Genomic DNA, 17,184 nt, shown 5'->3' with positions numbered 1-17,184 from the left:
GGGAGGATACACAAATATTATAGATTCAGTTTCCATCTAAAGGGGTCCCTAATCTTAGAAGAAAAGAGTGCCTGTGATTCCATCAATCAAGCCAACAAACTCGTTGGGCGAATCGTGAGAATTCGCAGCTTCAAGTTCTAATCGCCATGGCCAGAGGTATGTTTCCGCATATAAGAAGCAACCCATTTTGGTATACTCTAGCCCTGAGGCAAAGTATTGCATTCTTGCCACCACAACTATTGACATAAGTTAGGTCTAGGCCCTTACTTTGGATCTACGACTTCCATGACTCACTGTCATGAAACTTCTCTATGGCAATGTCTGCGCGATGCAACTTGTGTTAGATCTAGTTTTTCATGTAAGAACAAAGCATGTTGAAGTCAACTACCATCTGGTAGGTGAAAGGATTTGCTCACGGTGCATTTCATAATCAACTTATTCACAGTCCCGATCAAGTTGCAGATGGATAAATGTTGTTCGCTCAATCCATTTAAGGGAGGGTGTTAAAGGATACCATCATGGGAGATAACCATGATATTTTTTCAGAGTTTTTTGTTTCCTGGTTTTGTCAACTTTTCTTGCGCTCCCCTCACCCACTCCCTCTCCTACGTATACCTCTCCTACCTGACATAAGTTAGTGCAGGTGGACCCGCCACTATAGAAAGCTGGACCCACCACTGGAATGCTCGAGATCTAATCGTGGCTTAGATTCATTGTACACGAGAGTCGTCGGATTATATATACACTGGATTATGGTGTAAGCGAGCTGGGTGAATTGAAATCACACAATGGATCAAGAAAGCGATAGGGTAGAAGAGAGGAGGAAGAAGAGGGGAAGAGAAAGATGCCGGCGACAGCTACTTTGGTAGGAGCTCTGTTGGGGTTGGGCACCCAGATGTATTCTAATGCCCTTCGGAAACTCCCTTACATGAGGCGTAAGTCTTTCTTTATTTATTGCTTCTTCTTCTTCCACTTTAATAAAGGAATTTTTTGTTCAGATCCTTGGGAGCACATTGTGGGCATGGGACTGGGAGTGATCTTCACGACCCAGCTGGTGAAATGGGACAAAAAGCTTCAGGAAGACCTTGACAAGATGCTCCTCGAGGCCGAAGCCGCTAACGAGCGCAGATACATCGGTCTGTTTCTTTTCTTTTTCATTTCCTTCTTACATGCCTTTGTTGTGTCTTCTACTTCCCTCTCTTTTTCCCCCCCTCTAAAAACTCATTGCCAGTTTGACTCGGTTCATCTCTTGGTTTTCAGTATCCTATTACCCCTTGCTAAGATACTATGAAATCTAACAGATTGGTATTATTTTTGTTCTCTGATCGTGATAATATCGTTCAGTTCCTCCGTTCTATGTGTTGTCTTTTTGAGAAATTGAGTTAGGTTGTCATTGAAGCTTTTCTAGAAGCTTTAAAGAGGGAGCCTACTTGGCATGTTTTGATGCTTTAATACTTATCTCTTGCTTAACAGTTTTGGAGCTGTAGTTTCACTTCACTAAGTAATGATCCAACTCCAAAATTTGTGAGTTTCCCTCCTGGTGAATGTGCAAAATCTGGATCTCTAGAAAATAACAAGAATGCATAGTATGTCTTGGTATTTTGAGAAGTAGCGCAATGCTTTTGTTTTCCTTAGCAAATTTCAATGCAATCAAGTAATTATTGTTCAATGGAATTATTTGTTGGGTTGGCATGAACAAGAAAATCTAGAGGATATCTGCTTTGGAATCACAAAGATTCTGGGATTATTATGTCTCTAGCATGTGTTTTGTTCAAGGCCAGGGGCTCTTTGCTCCCCTCTTCTTGTTTGGTACATTAAAGTTGAATTTGGACGAGTCAATCCCGAGTAGTCCAGGTCTAGTATGCATTGGTGGCATTGTTGATAAGATTAGTGTTTGCAAGCGTTACTGAAAACATATTTCTATGAAGTGGAGATTATAATTTTTAGTTAACACATAAGGTTGTTGTTTTCTCTTTTGAAAAGTCCATTTTTAGTATATAGTGACTCGTAAGTTGTTATTAAGTAGATGCATTTGTATGACGAGTGCCCTTGGATGTTTGATAACCTAATTCAAGAGAGTTTGATTTGATTTCAAATCAAAGCAGGTTCTTTCCACAATGTAGAGGGGGGAGAAAATTGAAAAGCTTACTCATTGGCAAGGGGAATGAGATGGACATTGTAGGTTACTAGTGATCAGTTTCCTCTTATTAAGGAAGGGCAAGAGGATGATCTTTTCTTAACTGATGTTGCTAATTATGTTTCTTTATGACCATCTCGGCCATTTCTCTCTGTACTATTGTTTTATCCCTGAATGAATGTTACATTTATGTCTTGAATTCTATCTCATTTATACACCAATGCTGCCCCCTCCCTCCGTGATTTCAATATGAGCCCTAATGCCCTATGAAAATCAACACACTGGAACCTGTTTCTTTTAGCTTCTCCGACCACATCATTTATGCATTGAATCCGCCGAAGACTTATCATGGAATATGTTGTTTTGGTTGCTCTCTCTATATCTTGAATCCCCTCAAATACTCTAGAGAAATTCTAGAGTATTTGAGAGGATAGCCAAATCTCCGTATTGGCTATATGTGAAAATTATTGCTCTCTCTATATCTTGGGCTAGAAGCCTTTCGGCTTTCCGTTTTGTATCGGCCTTTGACTTATGGGAGGGTTGGAGGGAAGTATGTTTTAGTAGGGAGGATCGGCTTATGGTAGTGCAGTAATGGGAGGCTCCGTCTAATGGGATGCTCAAAGTGAATTTCGATGGGTCGAGTCTTGTTAACCTGGGCCCTGCCGGAGTGGGTGGTCTTTGCCGTGATGCTTGCAGCAATGTTACTTGGGCTTACTCCGGCCCTCTTGGGGTATGTGATGGCTCGGAGGCAGAGGTGAAAGCAGCATATCAAGGTATTAAAAGGATTGATAGAGGGAGTATGGATTGTACTATTGCGGAGGGTGATTCACTAAATGTGATTAGGTGGTTGCGTGGATCGGTGTTGCCGCCATGGAAATTTTCTTCTATTTTTTATGAAATAGACGATCTAATCTCGGGTTCTTTTATTTCTTTCAATCAAGTAAGGAGATCTGGTAATGGGGAAGCAGACTCTCTGGCTAGGGGTGGGGTTAGCCGTTTGGAATTGGAGTGGTTTGATTTTCTTCCTCCTTGAGAGTTTACTTGCTTTCTTTGTATTTGTTCTTTCTCTTGTATTATTTGTGGGGGTCCATCTCGGCCCCTTTATCTTTTAATGAATTCAATTTGCCATTTCAAAAAAAAAAAATTGTTGTTTTGATTGTTGATTGAGAAACTTCACTACTAAGGCTATAATGTTCATTGTCTTGCTTTCAATAATTTTCTTAAGAAGTATCAATTTTATCAAAAGCTGAACATGAATTATATTACAGGAGACGAGGCATCCCTCCCAAGCAAAAAATAAGTAGCAAAGATCCAGAGCCCACCAACCCTACCCCAAAACATTACGGATTGCTCTGTTGCTTATTTGAATGTTTCTAAGTGTGTATTTGTGCTCATTCTAGTATTTCCTATAATTTCAAAAAAAATAAAATAAAAAAATCTATCATTTGCATATGTGTTTCCACACATTGTGATGTTATAAAATTTCTACGTAAATTTCTAATTGAAATTGAAACGTTTCTGTTTTCGTGGCGATCGAAACTGAAACGGAAATTTAAAACCTTGATTAATGCTACATCTTCCGAAAACCAAAGTGAGAAATCACAGATTGGGCCCAGGAGTCTAATAGAGGTCCTGGAGGGATGGCAATCCGTAGCTTGGAAAAAGAAAGGGAGGATTTTATGAAATGTATATTTCCTGGCTATTATATGGGTGGTATGGAAGCAACGGAATGGAAAAATCTTTGATGGCCTCTCTAAGAACCCATATTTACTTTTCTTTAAGGTGATAGCTTTATCCATGTCATAGGTAAAGTCATTGCCTCGATTCAAGTTTGTGTCAACATTTTACCTACGGAATGGTGGAGAGAAGTATGAATAGTGTTGAGAGGAGAGATGTGATATGTTAGGAATGGATGCGTCCTAGTGAGGGTTTTCTAAAGCTTAATTTTGATGGCTCGAGTATGGGTAACCGGGGTCCTAGGGGTATTGGTGGCATTTTTAGAAATGATGAGGGGGAGGTGATTTGGTCGTTTTCTGGCCCCATTGGGGTATTCGCTGCTAGCGAGGTGGAGGTGAATGCGGCTCACCAAGGAATTAAGCTACTAAAAGAGGAATGGTTAGACAGGGTGGTGGTGGAAGGAGACTCTTTAAACATAATTAAATGGCTACAAGGCTCACTGCATTGTCCTTGGAGATTTGCGCATCTTTTGGATGAGGTTGAAGACATGGTGGGGTCTTCTACGATTTTGTTTCATCATGTCAGGAGGTCCGCTAATGCCAGGGCTGACCATCTTGCCAGGGAGAGGGGGGGGGGGGGGGGGGGGGTCCCAAGGAAAGTGTGGAAGTTTTTGACTTTCTCCCCCCTTGAGCTCCGATTTCCCCATTTGTTTCCGTGCTCATTTTTGTTTTGTCCATGCTTTTGCATTTGTAATTCTTTGCTCTGTTATGACCATTTCGGTCTTGTTCATCAATAAAAACTTCATCATTTAAAAAGAAAAAAGAAATCACAGATTAGCCATCAATGTATGCTGTGATTTAATGAAGTGCCCAACCTTAACAACACTTATTGCAACAAATAGAGGCTAGTCTTGCCACCAATCTATACCATATATAATGGGAAAACACAGGGTTTCATTTACGTGTCCACACACTATTTATAACATTACCAAATAACTTCTCTATACTATATATGAGGTAGTTGTAATGTGCATGCCTCTAGGTTATGTTTTTTTTTGGTAAAAAATGCCTCTAGGTTATGTAAAACATTATAAATGTTAACCTCATATTAAATACTTCATATAACAAAAGGAGGTCATTTAAAACCTATGTAAATGGTATTTTATATAGAAAACGATTCAGACCCGGACGTGGGAATGTGGTTCGTTTCTGGGCTGACGTTTGGTTTGGGCATTCAACACTGGCAGAAGCTTTCCCGGAGCTTTATCGGATTGCATCTGTCCCCGAAGCAACTATTGCGGACTATGTCAATAGGAGCAGTGACAACGGCCAAATTGTTTGGGACATCCGATTAAGACGAAATTTAAAAGATTCGGAAATCGCCCTGCTCGAAAATCTCTTGGGTCAACTATCTTCCATATATCTTTCTGTGAATAAAGAAGATGTTTGATATGGACTCCGGATTCCCAAGGGGGATTTTCTATCAAGTCTTTCTTCCGTAAGCTGAATGATGATCAGGCTAACAGTTCCAGATACGCCAAAAGTATGGAAACCAATTGCCCCTCCTCGTGTTTCGGCTTTCTCGTGGACTCTTCTTCATAGAGGTATCAACACTATTGACAGGCTAATGAGGCGAGGATTGAGTTTAGCCAATCGATGTGTTCTATGCAAGAACTCAGCCGAATCCCTGAACCATTTGTTTTTACTATGCCCCTTCTCGTTCCAGGTGTGGATGGCAATATTTAAAGCCTTTGGCTACTCGTGGGTTATACCACGAAGCATACGCAAGCCCATCTTCAACTGGAGTGGTGCTTTCGTTGGCTGTTCTGGCGAAGACATGTGGTCATCAGTTCCTTATGCCATTGTATGGCATATATGGGCGGAACGTAATAATCGGATTTTTGCGGGCAAAGAAAGTTGCCCAGCGAAGGTCACCCTTGACATTAAATTAGCCATCATCAAATGGGCCAAAGATAAAAGTGGCATTCCCTATCCGGTGGGTGACATTCTTCGTCATTGGGCTAAAGTTGTAGGGGAGAGGAAACATAAGAAAACCATAGCCCCTCAATGGCTACCTCCTCCCGAAGATTGGCTGAAATTAAATTTTGACGGGAGCTCTCGTGGGAATCCGGGGAGAGCGGGAATTGGTGGATTGTTATGCAATCACCGGGGGATTACGCTCATGTCATTTTCCGGCTCAGCTGGGATTTGTGGTGCGAATGAGGCTGAGGTATCAGCTCTTTTGTTCGGTCTACAATGGTATGCGAAGCACAAATCTGACCCCGTGATTGTCGAAAGTGATTCCTCCAATACAATTGCATGGGCTTCCAATAATTCTGGTGGTCCGTGGCGTATTGCTGACAAAATTGATGAGATCAGGGACCTGATTTCTCTGATCCGTCCTAAACTACAACACCGGCATCGAACGGCAAACGACCTGGTGGACAATCTTGCGTGGGAAGGGGTGGATCGTGAATCTGTTATAGTTACTGTTCAAGGCTCTCTGGATATGTAATGGTACTTGACCTTATGTTTGGTCTCTGATGTATTTGGGGGACATCTTGTCCCCTTGTACTGACTGCCTTTTTGGCTTTTAATAAATTGTCACCTCTTCTTAAAAAAAAACAATTAAACTAAAGGCAATCTGTATGCAAATAAAAAAAAAGGAGGCTCTAGGCTCTTATTCATGTCATGTGTACGTAATCTGATTTTCAGATCTGGTGGGCAACCATGAGTGAGCTGATTTCCGTTGATCTAATTGTGATTGGATGATACTTGAACATTAATCAATAATGTGTTTACGGGCCTGTCAGAAAAAGCCACACACACAAGTGGGGGCCTTGCTCGATGTTCACAGGCTGTTTGATGCAAGTGTTACATCTGTGTGAGACTTTGGCCAGTGACAATGGTTCCTGGGCCTTGAAAGGGAAGCAGAGAGGAAACAAGATGACGAAATGAGGCACATGGTTGGAGGGAGCTGCAGAGTTTGTTGGCCAACTTTTGTGGTGAAACACCTGTTACCCACTGCAGCTGATGAAAGCATCCTTCTTGACCCTAGGAGGATACTGAGGACCCATGGGTTGTCTCTTCTGAGGCTTGCAGGAAGCAATGGGAAGAAAGCATTCAATGTTGCCACAATGTGTCCCTGATGGTCTCTCTATGAAGGTAACCCTTTGGCATGGCCGATGTGGGCAGGCATTGCAGGAGAAACATGCAGGCGAGGAGAAGGAGAAATCTGTCCCAGAAGCTGTATTTGGGGCTCACGAGGGTCTATTCATTGAAAAACTTACATATGAGATTTCACTTAGCCATTAAATGTGGATTATGGTCTTCGAAAATTATGGGTATTCTCTGATACTTTTTTCATTTTTTTGTGCTTGTGTGTTCACGCTCGCGTGCGTGGGGGAGGTGTGCGGGTGTCTGTAGGTCTTCACTCAGATCTTAGTTCAATTTTTTGATCTTCAAAATTTTTTAATGGATCATCAATTTTTTCTTGTCTACTGCATGCTCTTATCCTTGTAGAAATTTTTTAGTGGGCATCGGATAAAATTCTTGAAATAAGTACATTTTATGTTTATAGTTCTTTCAAGGTATCATCCTTGGGTAATCGAAATGAAAAATATGTACAGCCTGATCTGATATAGGTCTCTCTCATTTGGAAATATGGCATGGCATTTGTAAGGATGATGGAGATAACAATAGTGGCCTTATGAACCTGCCTACACATGTTAGATAGTGAGTATTATGGTGTGGTCTAGATGTAGTCACATATTGTTCAGCTTAGAGATCCTTGTCCTTACCTTTGTTTACCTATGGCGAAAATTGGTACTTATTACAATGTATGGTTTACTTCACTCATGGCAAAGAAGGATTGAAATTCTTTAGAATCTTTTTAACACAGTAGTCATTCAAAGGGGAATTTTTTTTCTATACAGTTAGTTGATGGTTGAGAAATTGGTTACTTCACTCGGGGCCTCAAGATGGTCCTGTCAAATCTATGGGTCGTAACCTCCCGGTGAAACGATTGACAGAAGAAGAACTCAAGGATCGGACGTCGAAAGGGCTATGTTAGCATTGTGATGAGAAGTGGCACATGGGTCATCATTGTAGACAAAAGCTATTGCTAATGATCGAGCCCGTGGATGATTCCAACATTGAGGACGATGGTAAATCGGATCATGAGGATGCAGATCAGATTTCATTTGATTTAGACTTGAAATGAGAGAGCTGTGGATGTTTAACTCTATATCTCCCTGTTAATAAATAGACCGTAACTCTCTCTTCCCTTTCCCTTTCACTTTTTTGGAGCCGTTTGTTGCGTTTGAAAGAAGGACTGTGTTGCCGACAATCTCTGAAGTCTCCATGTTTAGTAACATGGAGGTACGAGATTGGGCAGAGAGAGAGAGAAATAGAGAAAGGAAGCAAAGAAAACAAAGGGAAGGGCAGTAGTTCTTCTTCTTCTTCAACCCTTATCCTTTTTCCACAATAAGTATGTATCATGATTTTTTTTAAATTTCTTGATTTACACATCACATATACTACAATTTCCATGACCAGATTTATGCCTAATCGAATTTCAGCAGTTAATTCTCCATGCCACAGACCACTTGTTCAGGGGCATTCGTTGCTAAACCTCTTGCCCTAGTGGTTAAAAATTGGCGTGAGACAAACTTTTTGTACACAGTAGTTAATGGTTCGGAAAGTGGGCTCCAAGTGTTCGGTCTCAAGCCCGATGCCTCGACGGTTCCTATAAATTTCGAATTGGGTATACAGTCAAGCAAATCCTCTTTCTCCAATGCTGATAATGTCAGTCACTGCAGGTTCTCTAGATCTGTCTCGACCAAAATTTTCCAAATGTTTGGGATGTCATGGGTCATTCTGGCCCATTTATTTGACCTCCTTGACTCCTGTTTTTTTTGCGTTGTGGCCCAAAGAGGGTATGATCCTTTGGAAGCATGTGCTACTGGCCATTATTTGGGTCTTATGGAAAGAAAGAAACACCCGAACCTTCAAGAATGTAATCAGAAATGTCTCGTCTTTTTCAAAAGTCTTATCTTATGTGATATCTTGGGCAAGGATCAACCCTTGCTTCAAGATGTATTCGGCTACTAATATCAGGTGTTGAGGGAGGGAGATTTGTGCGAGCATTGGAGGTCTCCTCAGAGACAAGTCAACTAAATGGGTGTTTTCAGGTCCTATTTGAATCAAGGATTCCAACGAGACAGAAGTTAGAGCCATTCTTCAGGGCATACAATTAGCAGCTACAGAAGATTTGCATAACCTTATTGTGGAGGGTGATTCCCTCAATGGTGTAAGTGGCTAGATGGTTGACACCCTCACCCTTGGATAGTGTCTGAGATGATAGAGGAGATTTTGGGCTGTGTGGAGGTGCGTCCGGTTCGATATCAGCATGTTCGGAGGTAAGCTAATGGAGAGGTGGGCCGGCTAGCTCGTGATGGAATGGATCACCCAACACTTGAGATATTTGATTTCTTATTACTGCCTTGATTGCTATTTCTATTTTATCTTTCTTCCTCATGTTCTCCTTGCCTCCTTGACCTTCTTGGTCTTGGGGCCCCTCCATTCCTTTAATAAAATGTCACCATTTCAAAATAAATAAATAAAATCAGACGGATTCATCTCCATGTGGGAGGCCAAGAGGCTCCCATTCCTGCTTGTTATTCACCACTGATTTGCTTTTCTATTTCTTATCCATTCCTCTTTTCTTGACAATGAGAAAACATTTGATAGTATATGATTGTTGGTGCAAATAGGGAAATTATAAAGTGAAAACTGCAATAGTATGATCTTAGAGAAAGATGGAAATACCAAACAGAGAATAGATAATCCTCAATATCTGTAGAGCTGTTGTACGTCCTCGAACGCTTCGCTCATGGATTAATAAATCCAACAATGATTTTATGGTTGCTATGGCATTCACGAATCTTCAAATTGTCATCCTATTTTTGCAGGTGAGGACGACGATTTGTGAATTGGGGGCAGAGCGTCTCAAGTGCTTCTTCCTCTGTATGTCTGTCAGGTTTTAAAACTGGATCCTTCTAAGAAAATGTTGTAGCAACTCCATTCTGCACCTGTCTTAACTCATTAACTCAATAAGCTCACTGGTTATGAATTTGAGAGCATGCTGGTATATTGGATGATCTAATGTTGTTTTATTCATATTGCTACCTTGCAAGTCGGTCCAGGGCCAGCCATGTGTAAAACTTCTGTGAAGATGTCTCAATGGTTTCCGTCGCATTCATCATCTGTGGTAGTATACTGTTAGATCTCGGGGTGTCCATGGGCCAGAACCACGGCCAATTGGATACAAAATTTATCTCGTAAATCGGATAGGATCTGGATTTGGGCAATTCATTTTTTGGCGCAAAGTTGTGAATGAGTCTGATCGGTTGACGCCCCTGAAGACTTTGATCTTGACCTTAGTAGCATGGTGTAGATTGGGACATCCCATGCATAAGAAAATGGAGTATACGAGGCTTGATGAGGGACTTGGTGCTGAAGGGCTTAGGATCACCTGGTCAAGGTGATCTCAATGCCATTTGACTCACCGTTTATGGTTTATGTTCCGATCAAGATGATCTCAATACCATTTTAGCAAAGCCTCCATCAAGCCTCAATCAAGAAAAGGCAAAACCTTTTTTTCATGATAAATCAGTGTCAGAGGGGTAGGGCAGGTGGGTGGAGAGATTTGAGAGGACAGGAGTTGAGGGTGAGTGGCTAAAAAGTCAAGAAAAAATCTGTTCACATTTGGAGTGGGTCTTTTTGTTTCCTGATTTTCCAGGCTTTTCTTGCCCTCTCCTCACCAGAATCCCTCTCATATTCTAGAAAAACATATCGCTATCTTGGACTCCCTCCGCACATGGTAGCCAAATGTGCCCGTCTTCACATTTTAGTGCATTTTGCAAATGCCATGCCATCAATTTGTAACCAAAATACCTATGGTATGTATATTTTCTCATAAGGCTCTGTTCACTTCTTTTTTCCCAGAAAGGAAAGGAAAGGTTCCTTTCCTTTCCTTTCCAGGTGACATGGCAGAAGGGAAAGGAATGAAGAGCAAAAAGCCTCTTTTCGATATATTTAATCGGAAAGCAAATCTCAAGTAACAGGGAAAAAGTCAATTTCCACGTCATTTTTAGCTTTTAAATAAAAAATTCCACGTCTGATAATAGTTTTCCTTAGAAAAGAAGTGAACACAGAAATTCTGTCTTGTCAAGGTCTTATCAGGGAAAAAAAAAAAGGCTGTTTTCCAGGGAAAACAACATCAGGGAAAAGAAGTGAATAGAGCCTAAGGGAGACCAAAATGTCCTTATATGTGAAAAGACAAATTACCTTTTAAAAAGAACAAAATACCCTTGATTTTCAGTGACATGTTTTGAGAGGATGTCAACTCAAACCCATGATCAGGTGGGGCCCACCATTTAACCTCATTGTTTTAATGGGGCAGGTCCTGTGATCTCCACCTGAGGTACGCCCTTTTAAAAAAAAAAAAAAAAAAAAAAAAAAAAAAAAAAAAACTAGTGCATAGCATGGGCCAAGAATGCTAGTATATGTAGTAGAGCTGATATTCCCACACTCTTGATTCAAAACATATCATTGGGCATGGTGGGTAGTTTGGTTAGGGTTGCAAAATTCACTCAAATGTGAAGATTCCATATGTAAATCATTTTAGGGTTTGAAAAAATTTTCATTATTTTTATTGTTCTACTTCAAAGAAAATTACAAACCTACTGAACCCTGAAAATTTATTTATTTGTTCACAATTTTCTTTTTCTTAGATCCAAACGTTCTATTGGAATGGCGACAGGTTTTCTCATCACTCTTTAGTTAGAGCCTATTGTTAGTTTTTGTGTTTCGGAAAAAAAATATTCTCTCAATTTTAATAATGGCACTACTATATTTGATTACACTTCCCTTAATTGGTCGTTACTGTTTTTCACAATCTGTATATCTGTGAAGACCGTGTACGACATCCTTTTTGTTAACGAAAACGGCCATGTATGCCAAGGACCCACTGCTGCCCTTGGCCTAATGCCCTTCATTTCTATCCTCATTTGGACAACTCTAGAGTCTAGACCTCTGATCAAGCATGTTGTAAAACATGTCTTCGGATGGAGCTCACTCTGAGATGGTCCATAAGAAAGAGTAAAAGTGAGGGGTTTAATTATTTTTTAAAACAGAGTTGATGAAAATTTCCATTTTTTCATTCTTGTCATGATCTGAGCAAGACAATCAGATCCGGACCGTTTGACACAATGTGCCATCATAAGGCGATCTAGTGGTCCTAAAGATTGGCATAAAATCATCGGATGAGAGGGCCAAAGGCAACAGGCTGATTTTGTTCTGGCCAACTATATTCGTGGAAACCCTATCACATCACGGCGAAAAAGCTGTGCCGTTCCGATCGCACCCAAGTCATATGTATATTTCAAAGATATTATTATTGGGAGCTCATATTTCCGCTCCACTTTTAGACTAATCCACTCCAACTCGGAGTGAAAATATCCAACGCATAGGGGAGTTGATATTTCCGGTTTGAAAGGGGAGCAAAAATATCAATTCCCTTATTATATATGTTCACAAAATTAAGAAATATGGCTAAAATAGTGAAATATTTATGCAAATAAAAGATAGTTGAAAAAAAAATCTGTAGATGATTTTCCATGCTTAACTAGTCTAACTAATATGTATTTGTTTTGATGTTTATTTATTTGTTTTATTGTTTATTTTAGTTTTCAAGGTTAAAAATCTGTATATATGCTAAGTTTTCTAATGAACATTTTTTTGGGACTCTAGAGTGCAAATGCTTGTCAGAGATTAGAATTATAATTAAATAACCATAAGTGGTTTTGTCTCCATATTGAAAGAATGTCGTGCATTTCCATGTGTTTGTGTGCCTTCTGAGGTCAGTCCAACAAGATTCGAAGATATCGACCAAATGGGTCAGGTATATCACAGAGAATCCTATAGATCTGCGGACAAGGGTGTCATCCTTGCTGAGGAAGGCTCATAGCTTTGAAGCCAAGGAGTTCATATATAGAGGCCGAAATGCAACAACATCTACGAGCGCGCCTTACAATATTTTTCAACCATCCATGCAGCGTATTCTTCATGAATTAAGGAGAGTTATGATGGATAACAATTGAAAATACATAGTTTTAGGAAGAAAAGTAAGAATTATTGTGATGCTCATAAGCTTGCACGCATTAGCCTCCATAATTGGAAGTAAACCATTCAAGAGGATGTAATGTAGAATGGAAAGAGTAAAAAGATAAAAAAAGAAGGTCTAAAAAACGAACACATGGTGAAACATATGCAGTATGATCGAATTATTTTACGCCAAGTCCGTATGGATTGAGACCTGTTCGGGGTGTCTAAGATCGGGAGCTAGAAGTGATTAAATATAAAAGAAATAAATATAGGGCAGTGATATATCGACTCCCCATGTGTCTATCTCTCTCCTCTTTCTCGCTCTAACCTAGAGGAGAGAGAAAGACACATGGGGAGTCAATTTATCACTCCCCTAAACATACCTTACTTGCAAAAAAGTAATTAGAAGGTAAACTACGGTATCATGCAAAGACTAGGCACTACAAGAAAAAACAGTTCATACAGGTGGTCAGTAAAACCGCAGCTACATACGGTAAATTACAGGCGATCCTAAATCAACCGTCCGTGTATTATTAACAAAAGCCAAAAGCATGAAAAATCTTATTAAATAATTTTTTTCAGGCATAAGTTATTAGCGGCGGTCATGACAGCTTCTATATGGTTTCTCTTCCTGCTCTATATTTCCTATCTTTATTGTGGGCAAAGGGCAATTTGTTGGACGATTTATACGCATGATACTGCAATCCATTTCACAACGAAGACAAAGTTCATAGCCACATCCCCTTGTTTTGTTAATATATAGCACTCCATACCTTTTTAACTACTCTCTTTATTGGTTGTTATTGGGTACTCTTAAGAGCTTTTAAAGGTAAATTAGAAGTGTTTATAAAACAGTGAAGTAAATAATGGACTGCTGTAAATTATTGAAACAAGGGTACCAGTATCAATTCCCTATAGATATGTACGTGTGTACGTACATTTGATGGGAAACAAGTTTACAGAATGTGTGTGTGTAAGAGAGAGAGAGAGAGAGAGAGAGAGAGAGAGAGCAACATAATACAAATGGAGAACAAGAACAAAAGAAACGAGAGCAACATAATACAAATGGAGAACAAGAACATAAGGAACACATTAGCTGCTATGGATTTTGTTATTTTTCATATTTTCTTGGAACAATGGTGATGCAGTTTTTTGGGATTGGGCTACTCTCCCCAAGAACCCTAGATGAGCTGTTAGATGCAACCAATTATAGGTTCCTAAATAAATTCCAGTTTAAAAAAAAAAAGAAAAGAAAAAAGGAACATAAGAAATTAACGGATATTAGACAAAATATATTGACAGATTCCACATGCATCTTAATCTTAGAATCTGCAAATTTCTTGGTGCATGACAGTGGTAGTGGTGTTAGGGTTGTGCGTGCGTGCGTCCATGCATGCGCGTGTGTGTTGAGAAGAAAAATATGACCATTATAGGAGAGTAAAGAGTGTTTTGGCTCACAATATGTAATCTATGGGGTGCCCTTGGGGCTGCGTTTTTGCAAAGCCTCCCTTCAATTTAGCATTACTCATGATTTTATATACATAATATTACATACGTACTTGCTCTCTTGTACACCTACCTTAGTGTTTTCACTTTGCCATTCCCGTAAGGTTGCTTGTGTACATTGATTTGGGGGGCAATTCATGTCCAGCTATAAGTGGCAGCAAAGAAAGATGACATAGGTAAGGAACTAGAACCCTAAAAATGCATAAAACCATACAATTCATCAACAACACGTAAAGGCCCATATCTCCACCAAGATTTCTACGCCATTATATGCATCAAAGAAATACCTCATTATTCCCACCATGAGTTCTCTCCACACCATTCAATGAATCTAGCATATGGGCTGATATCACAACGAAAGGCCATAACTTCCGTAACATAAAAGTAGAATAGTGGCAGTCGCTAACTCTTTCGTGTTGCACTCTACATTTACATTTCAAGATATCCGCATTTACTCCACATCAATTTCCCATAATCGTCCATGCCTTAATTTCTTCTCACCTTCCCTAAATAGTAGCACATCAAGTTCCCAAGATCATCCTACTGTTTTCAGTTTCCATAAATGGGTCCTGAGAATTCCCATACAAGAAAAAGAGGTGAAAGAATCCTTCCAACTTGCAGTAGAAGGAAACCCTAGCTACCCTCCCCTGCAAAACCCTAGCTACAATCCCTCTTCCATGAAATCAATGCATATTCCTTCAGCTATGAAACAAAGATAAGGAACAACCAAACCAAAACAAAACAAAACAAAACAAAAGGGCTGCAGATGACAAGAGGAAGACGAAATAAATTGATAATAATAATAATATAAAGAACCCAATTAACAAAAACAACACCTTCTTCATTAAATAAAGTCAGTTAAGAGCTAAAATCAGCAGTTTTTTTGGTATACGTGAAACGGGTTCTTCTCTAAATCGACTCCCAGAAGGATAACAAAGAGAAGTAGCAGTAGTTGTACATACCCAGTTCTTACTTTTCCTTCCTTACATCAGATGGGAGTATGTCCTGTAGAAGCCCATGATCTCTAATGAAAGAAGCTGTTGAAGTGCAAAAACGTTGCTCTTGAAGTAAAGAAGAGGAAGGAGCAGAGCTAAAATTCAAAATAGGTGGTAAGTTAGGAAAATAAGGGTGGTATTGGTGCTGTTGTTGATGAGATCTTGGCAGTTGCACCGGCAGAGTAAAACCGGTGGCACCAAATCCACCAGAATCCTGTGGAATTCCTATGGAGGTTCCCCGGGGCGCGACGGGGCTCAGATGGGTGTGTTTCCCTTCGTAGGTCGTCACTACGATGGTTGGATCATCACATGATCTTTCCACACGCTTTTTAACACCACACATTGCACTGGTGCAACGATAGTAGCTCCTGAATCAATCAACAACTTTAACATCACATCTTACCATCTATATATCGATGGATCTATGCAAGAAACTATTCCATCCAAATACATATTTAAGAGAATTACTAATTTCATACCTGGGGAAAGGACTGTTTTTCACTGCTTTCTGTCCGTACTTCCTCCATCGATACCCATCCTCTAGGTGATCCACCTCGGTCTTGGTCATAAAGGCAAATCTAGGCTCTCTCTCCCTCTTTTGATTCTTCTTTTTGAGTTTGGGACTAAAATGAAAAGGAAAACAAGTTAGACTCAAAACTCCCAGAAAAATGAAATTGCAGAGATCTGATCTGATGAAGGAGGAATATAGATCTATGACATGTTAAATTTAAAACCCACAGTTTCTTGGGCTCCTCCCGGTCTTCCTCTTCTGCGGTGGCTTTCACGGGCGGCGGCTCATCGTTTGCGGCTTCGGAAGATGATGAGGAGAAGGACGAAGAGTTGGGGGTCGCGGGGAAATTGGGTGTGTCGGAAGATTCAGCTAAGGCTGGAGGCTGTGCCGGCACCGGCAACAACGGAAAGTCGAATATGGAGGAAGTCAGGTCTTGAAATCCAAGCAACTCCATGAAACCTATGGAGCTTTTCCCCACATCCCCATCCAGATCGAATATGCTATTGCTGGACAAGGGAAAACTGGTTGAGATCTGACCTGTAAATGATGAAATTCGTCCTGATTTATCTGTCTCCATCGCTTCAGTCTTCTCCATCGGATTCATGAGTTCAAATCCAATAAGAAATCCTTCATATCATCACCCTCTCTCTCTCTCTCTCATCTCTCTCTCACTCTCTTTGTTTATTTATTTTTTAGTTGAGAAAAAAGAGAGTAGTAGTGGTTGCTTGATTTTTAATTTATGAGGGAGGGGACTGGAGAACAGGTCTCAGACAGATCGTCCACCGCATTTTGACCGGCGATTACAGGTCAAGCGGAGAAAGGAGCATTGCATTTAATGCTTGCGGGACGCCTGTTTGTTTTGTAAGTCCACGCTTTCAGACGTGGAGATTTAACTGGTTACCGGATGGTGTGAACGTCCTACATACACGTGGCGGGCTTACGGCGGAAAGATAGAAATAAATTCTTCTCTCTTTCATGCTCGTGTGCATGTGATTCCTTTGGAAAATGCTCTCCTTTTCTTTTCTTTTTTTTTTTTCCTTTCTTTCTTGCGGCTCCTTTTTAAGGGGCAAGGAGGGCTGGAATTTTAAAAATTTTAATTGACAAGAAGGTCCTTCCATTTTGAATTTCTTTGACTATGTAGCCTTCGATGGAATTAAAAAAACCCTTGCAGAGTGTATTATTATTCAGAGT

The 17,184-nt window shown here is 40.2% G+C and overlaps 2 protein-coding genes across 3 annotated transcripts; one reads left to right on the top strand and one right to left on the bottom strand.

Moving 5' to 3' along the window:
* The first annotated feature begins 775 nt into the window (after positions 1–775).
* Positions 776–10,073, top strand: LOC143852551 (uncharacterized). 2 transcript variants are annotated; one of them, XM_077361972.1, is made up of 3 exons: positions 776–935; positions 999–1,136; positions 9,786–10,073. In XM_077361972.1, the coding sequence occupies exons 1-3, from the start codon at positions 845–847 to the stop codon at positions 9,803–9,805; spliced, it is 249 nt and encodes an 82-aa protein (XP_077218087.1). In that variant the 5' UTR covers positions 776–844; the 3' UTR covers positions 9,806–10,073. The 2 variants fall into 2 exon arrangements, with proteins under 2 accessions (XP_077218087.1, XP_077218086.1); XM_077361971.1 differs by lacking the exon at positions 9,786–10,073 and adding an exon at positions 2,106–7,313.
* Positions 10,074–15,307: 5,234 nt separating this feature from the next.
* Positions 15,308–16,729, bottom strand: LOC143853437 (putative WRKY transcription factor 48). Its single transcript, XM_077363199.1, has 3 exons — positions 16,221–16,729; positions 15,962–16,105; positions 15,308–15,850 (listed from the first exon to the last, which is right to left on the bottom strand). The coding sequence occupies exons 1-3, from the start codon at positions 16,595–16,597 to the stop codon at positions 15,457–15,459; spliced, it is 915 nt and encodes a 304-aa protein (XP_077219314.1). The 5' UTR covers positions 16,598–16,729; the 3' UTR covers positions 15,308–15,456.
* Between the last annotated feature and the right edge of the window lie 455 nt (positions 16,730–17,184).

The sequence above is a fragment of the Tasmannia lanceolata genome, unplaced genomic scaffold (genome assembly GCF_043159265.1).
Source record: "Tasmannia lanceolata isolate RefF3 unplaced genomic scaffold, GAP_Taslan_0.1 ptg000019l, whole genome shotgun sequence".
NCBI classification, from domain to species: domain Eukaryota; kingdom Viridiplantae; phylum Streptophyta; class Magnoliopsida; order Canellales; family Winteraceae; genus Tasmannia; species Tasmannia lanceolata.
This window is presented reverse-complemented; position numbering and strand designations above follow the sequence as displayed.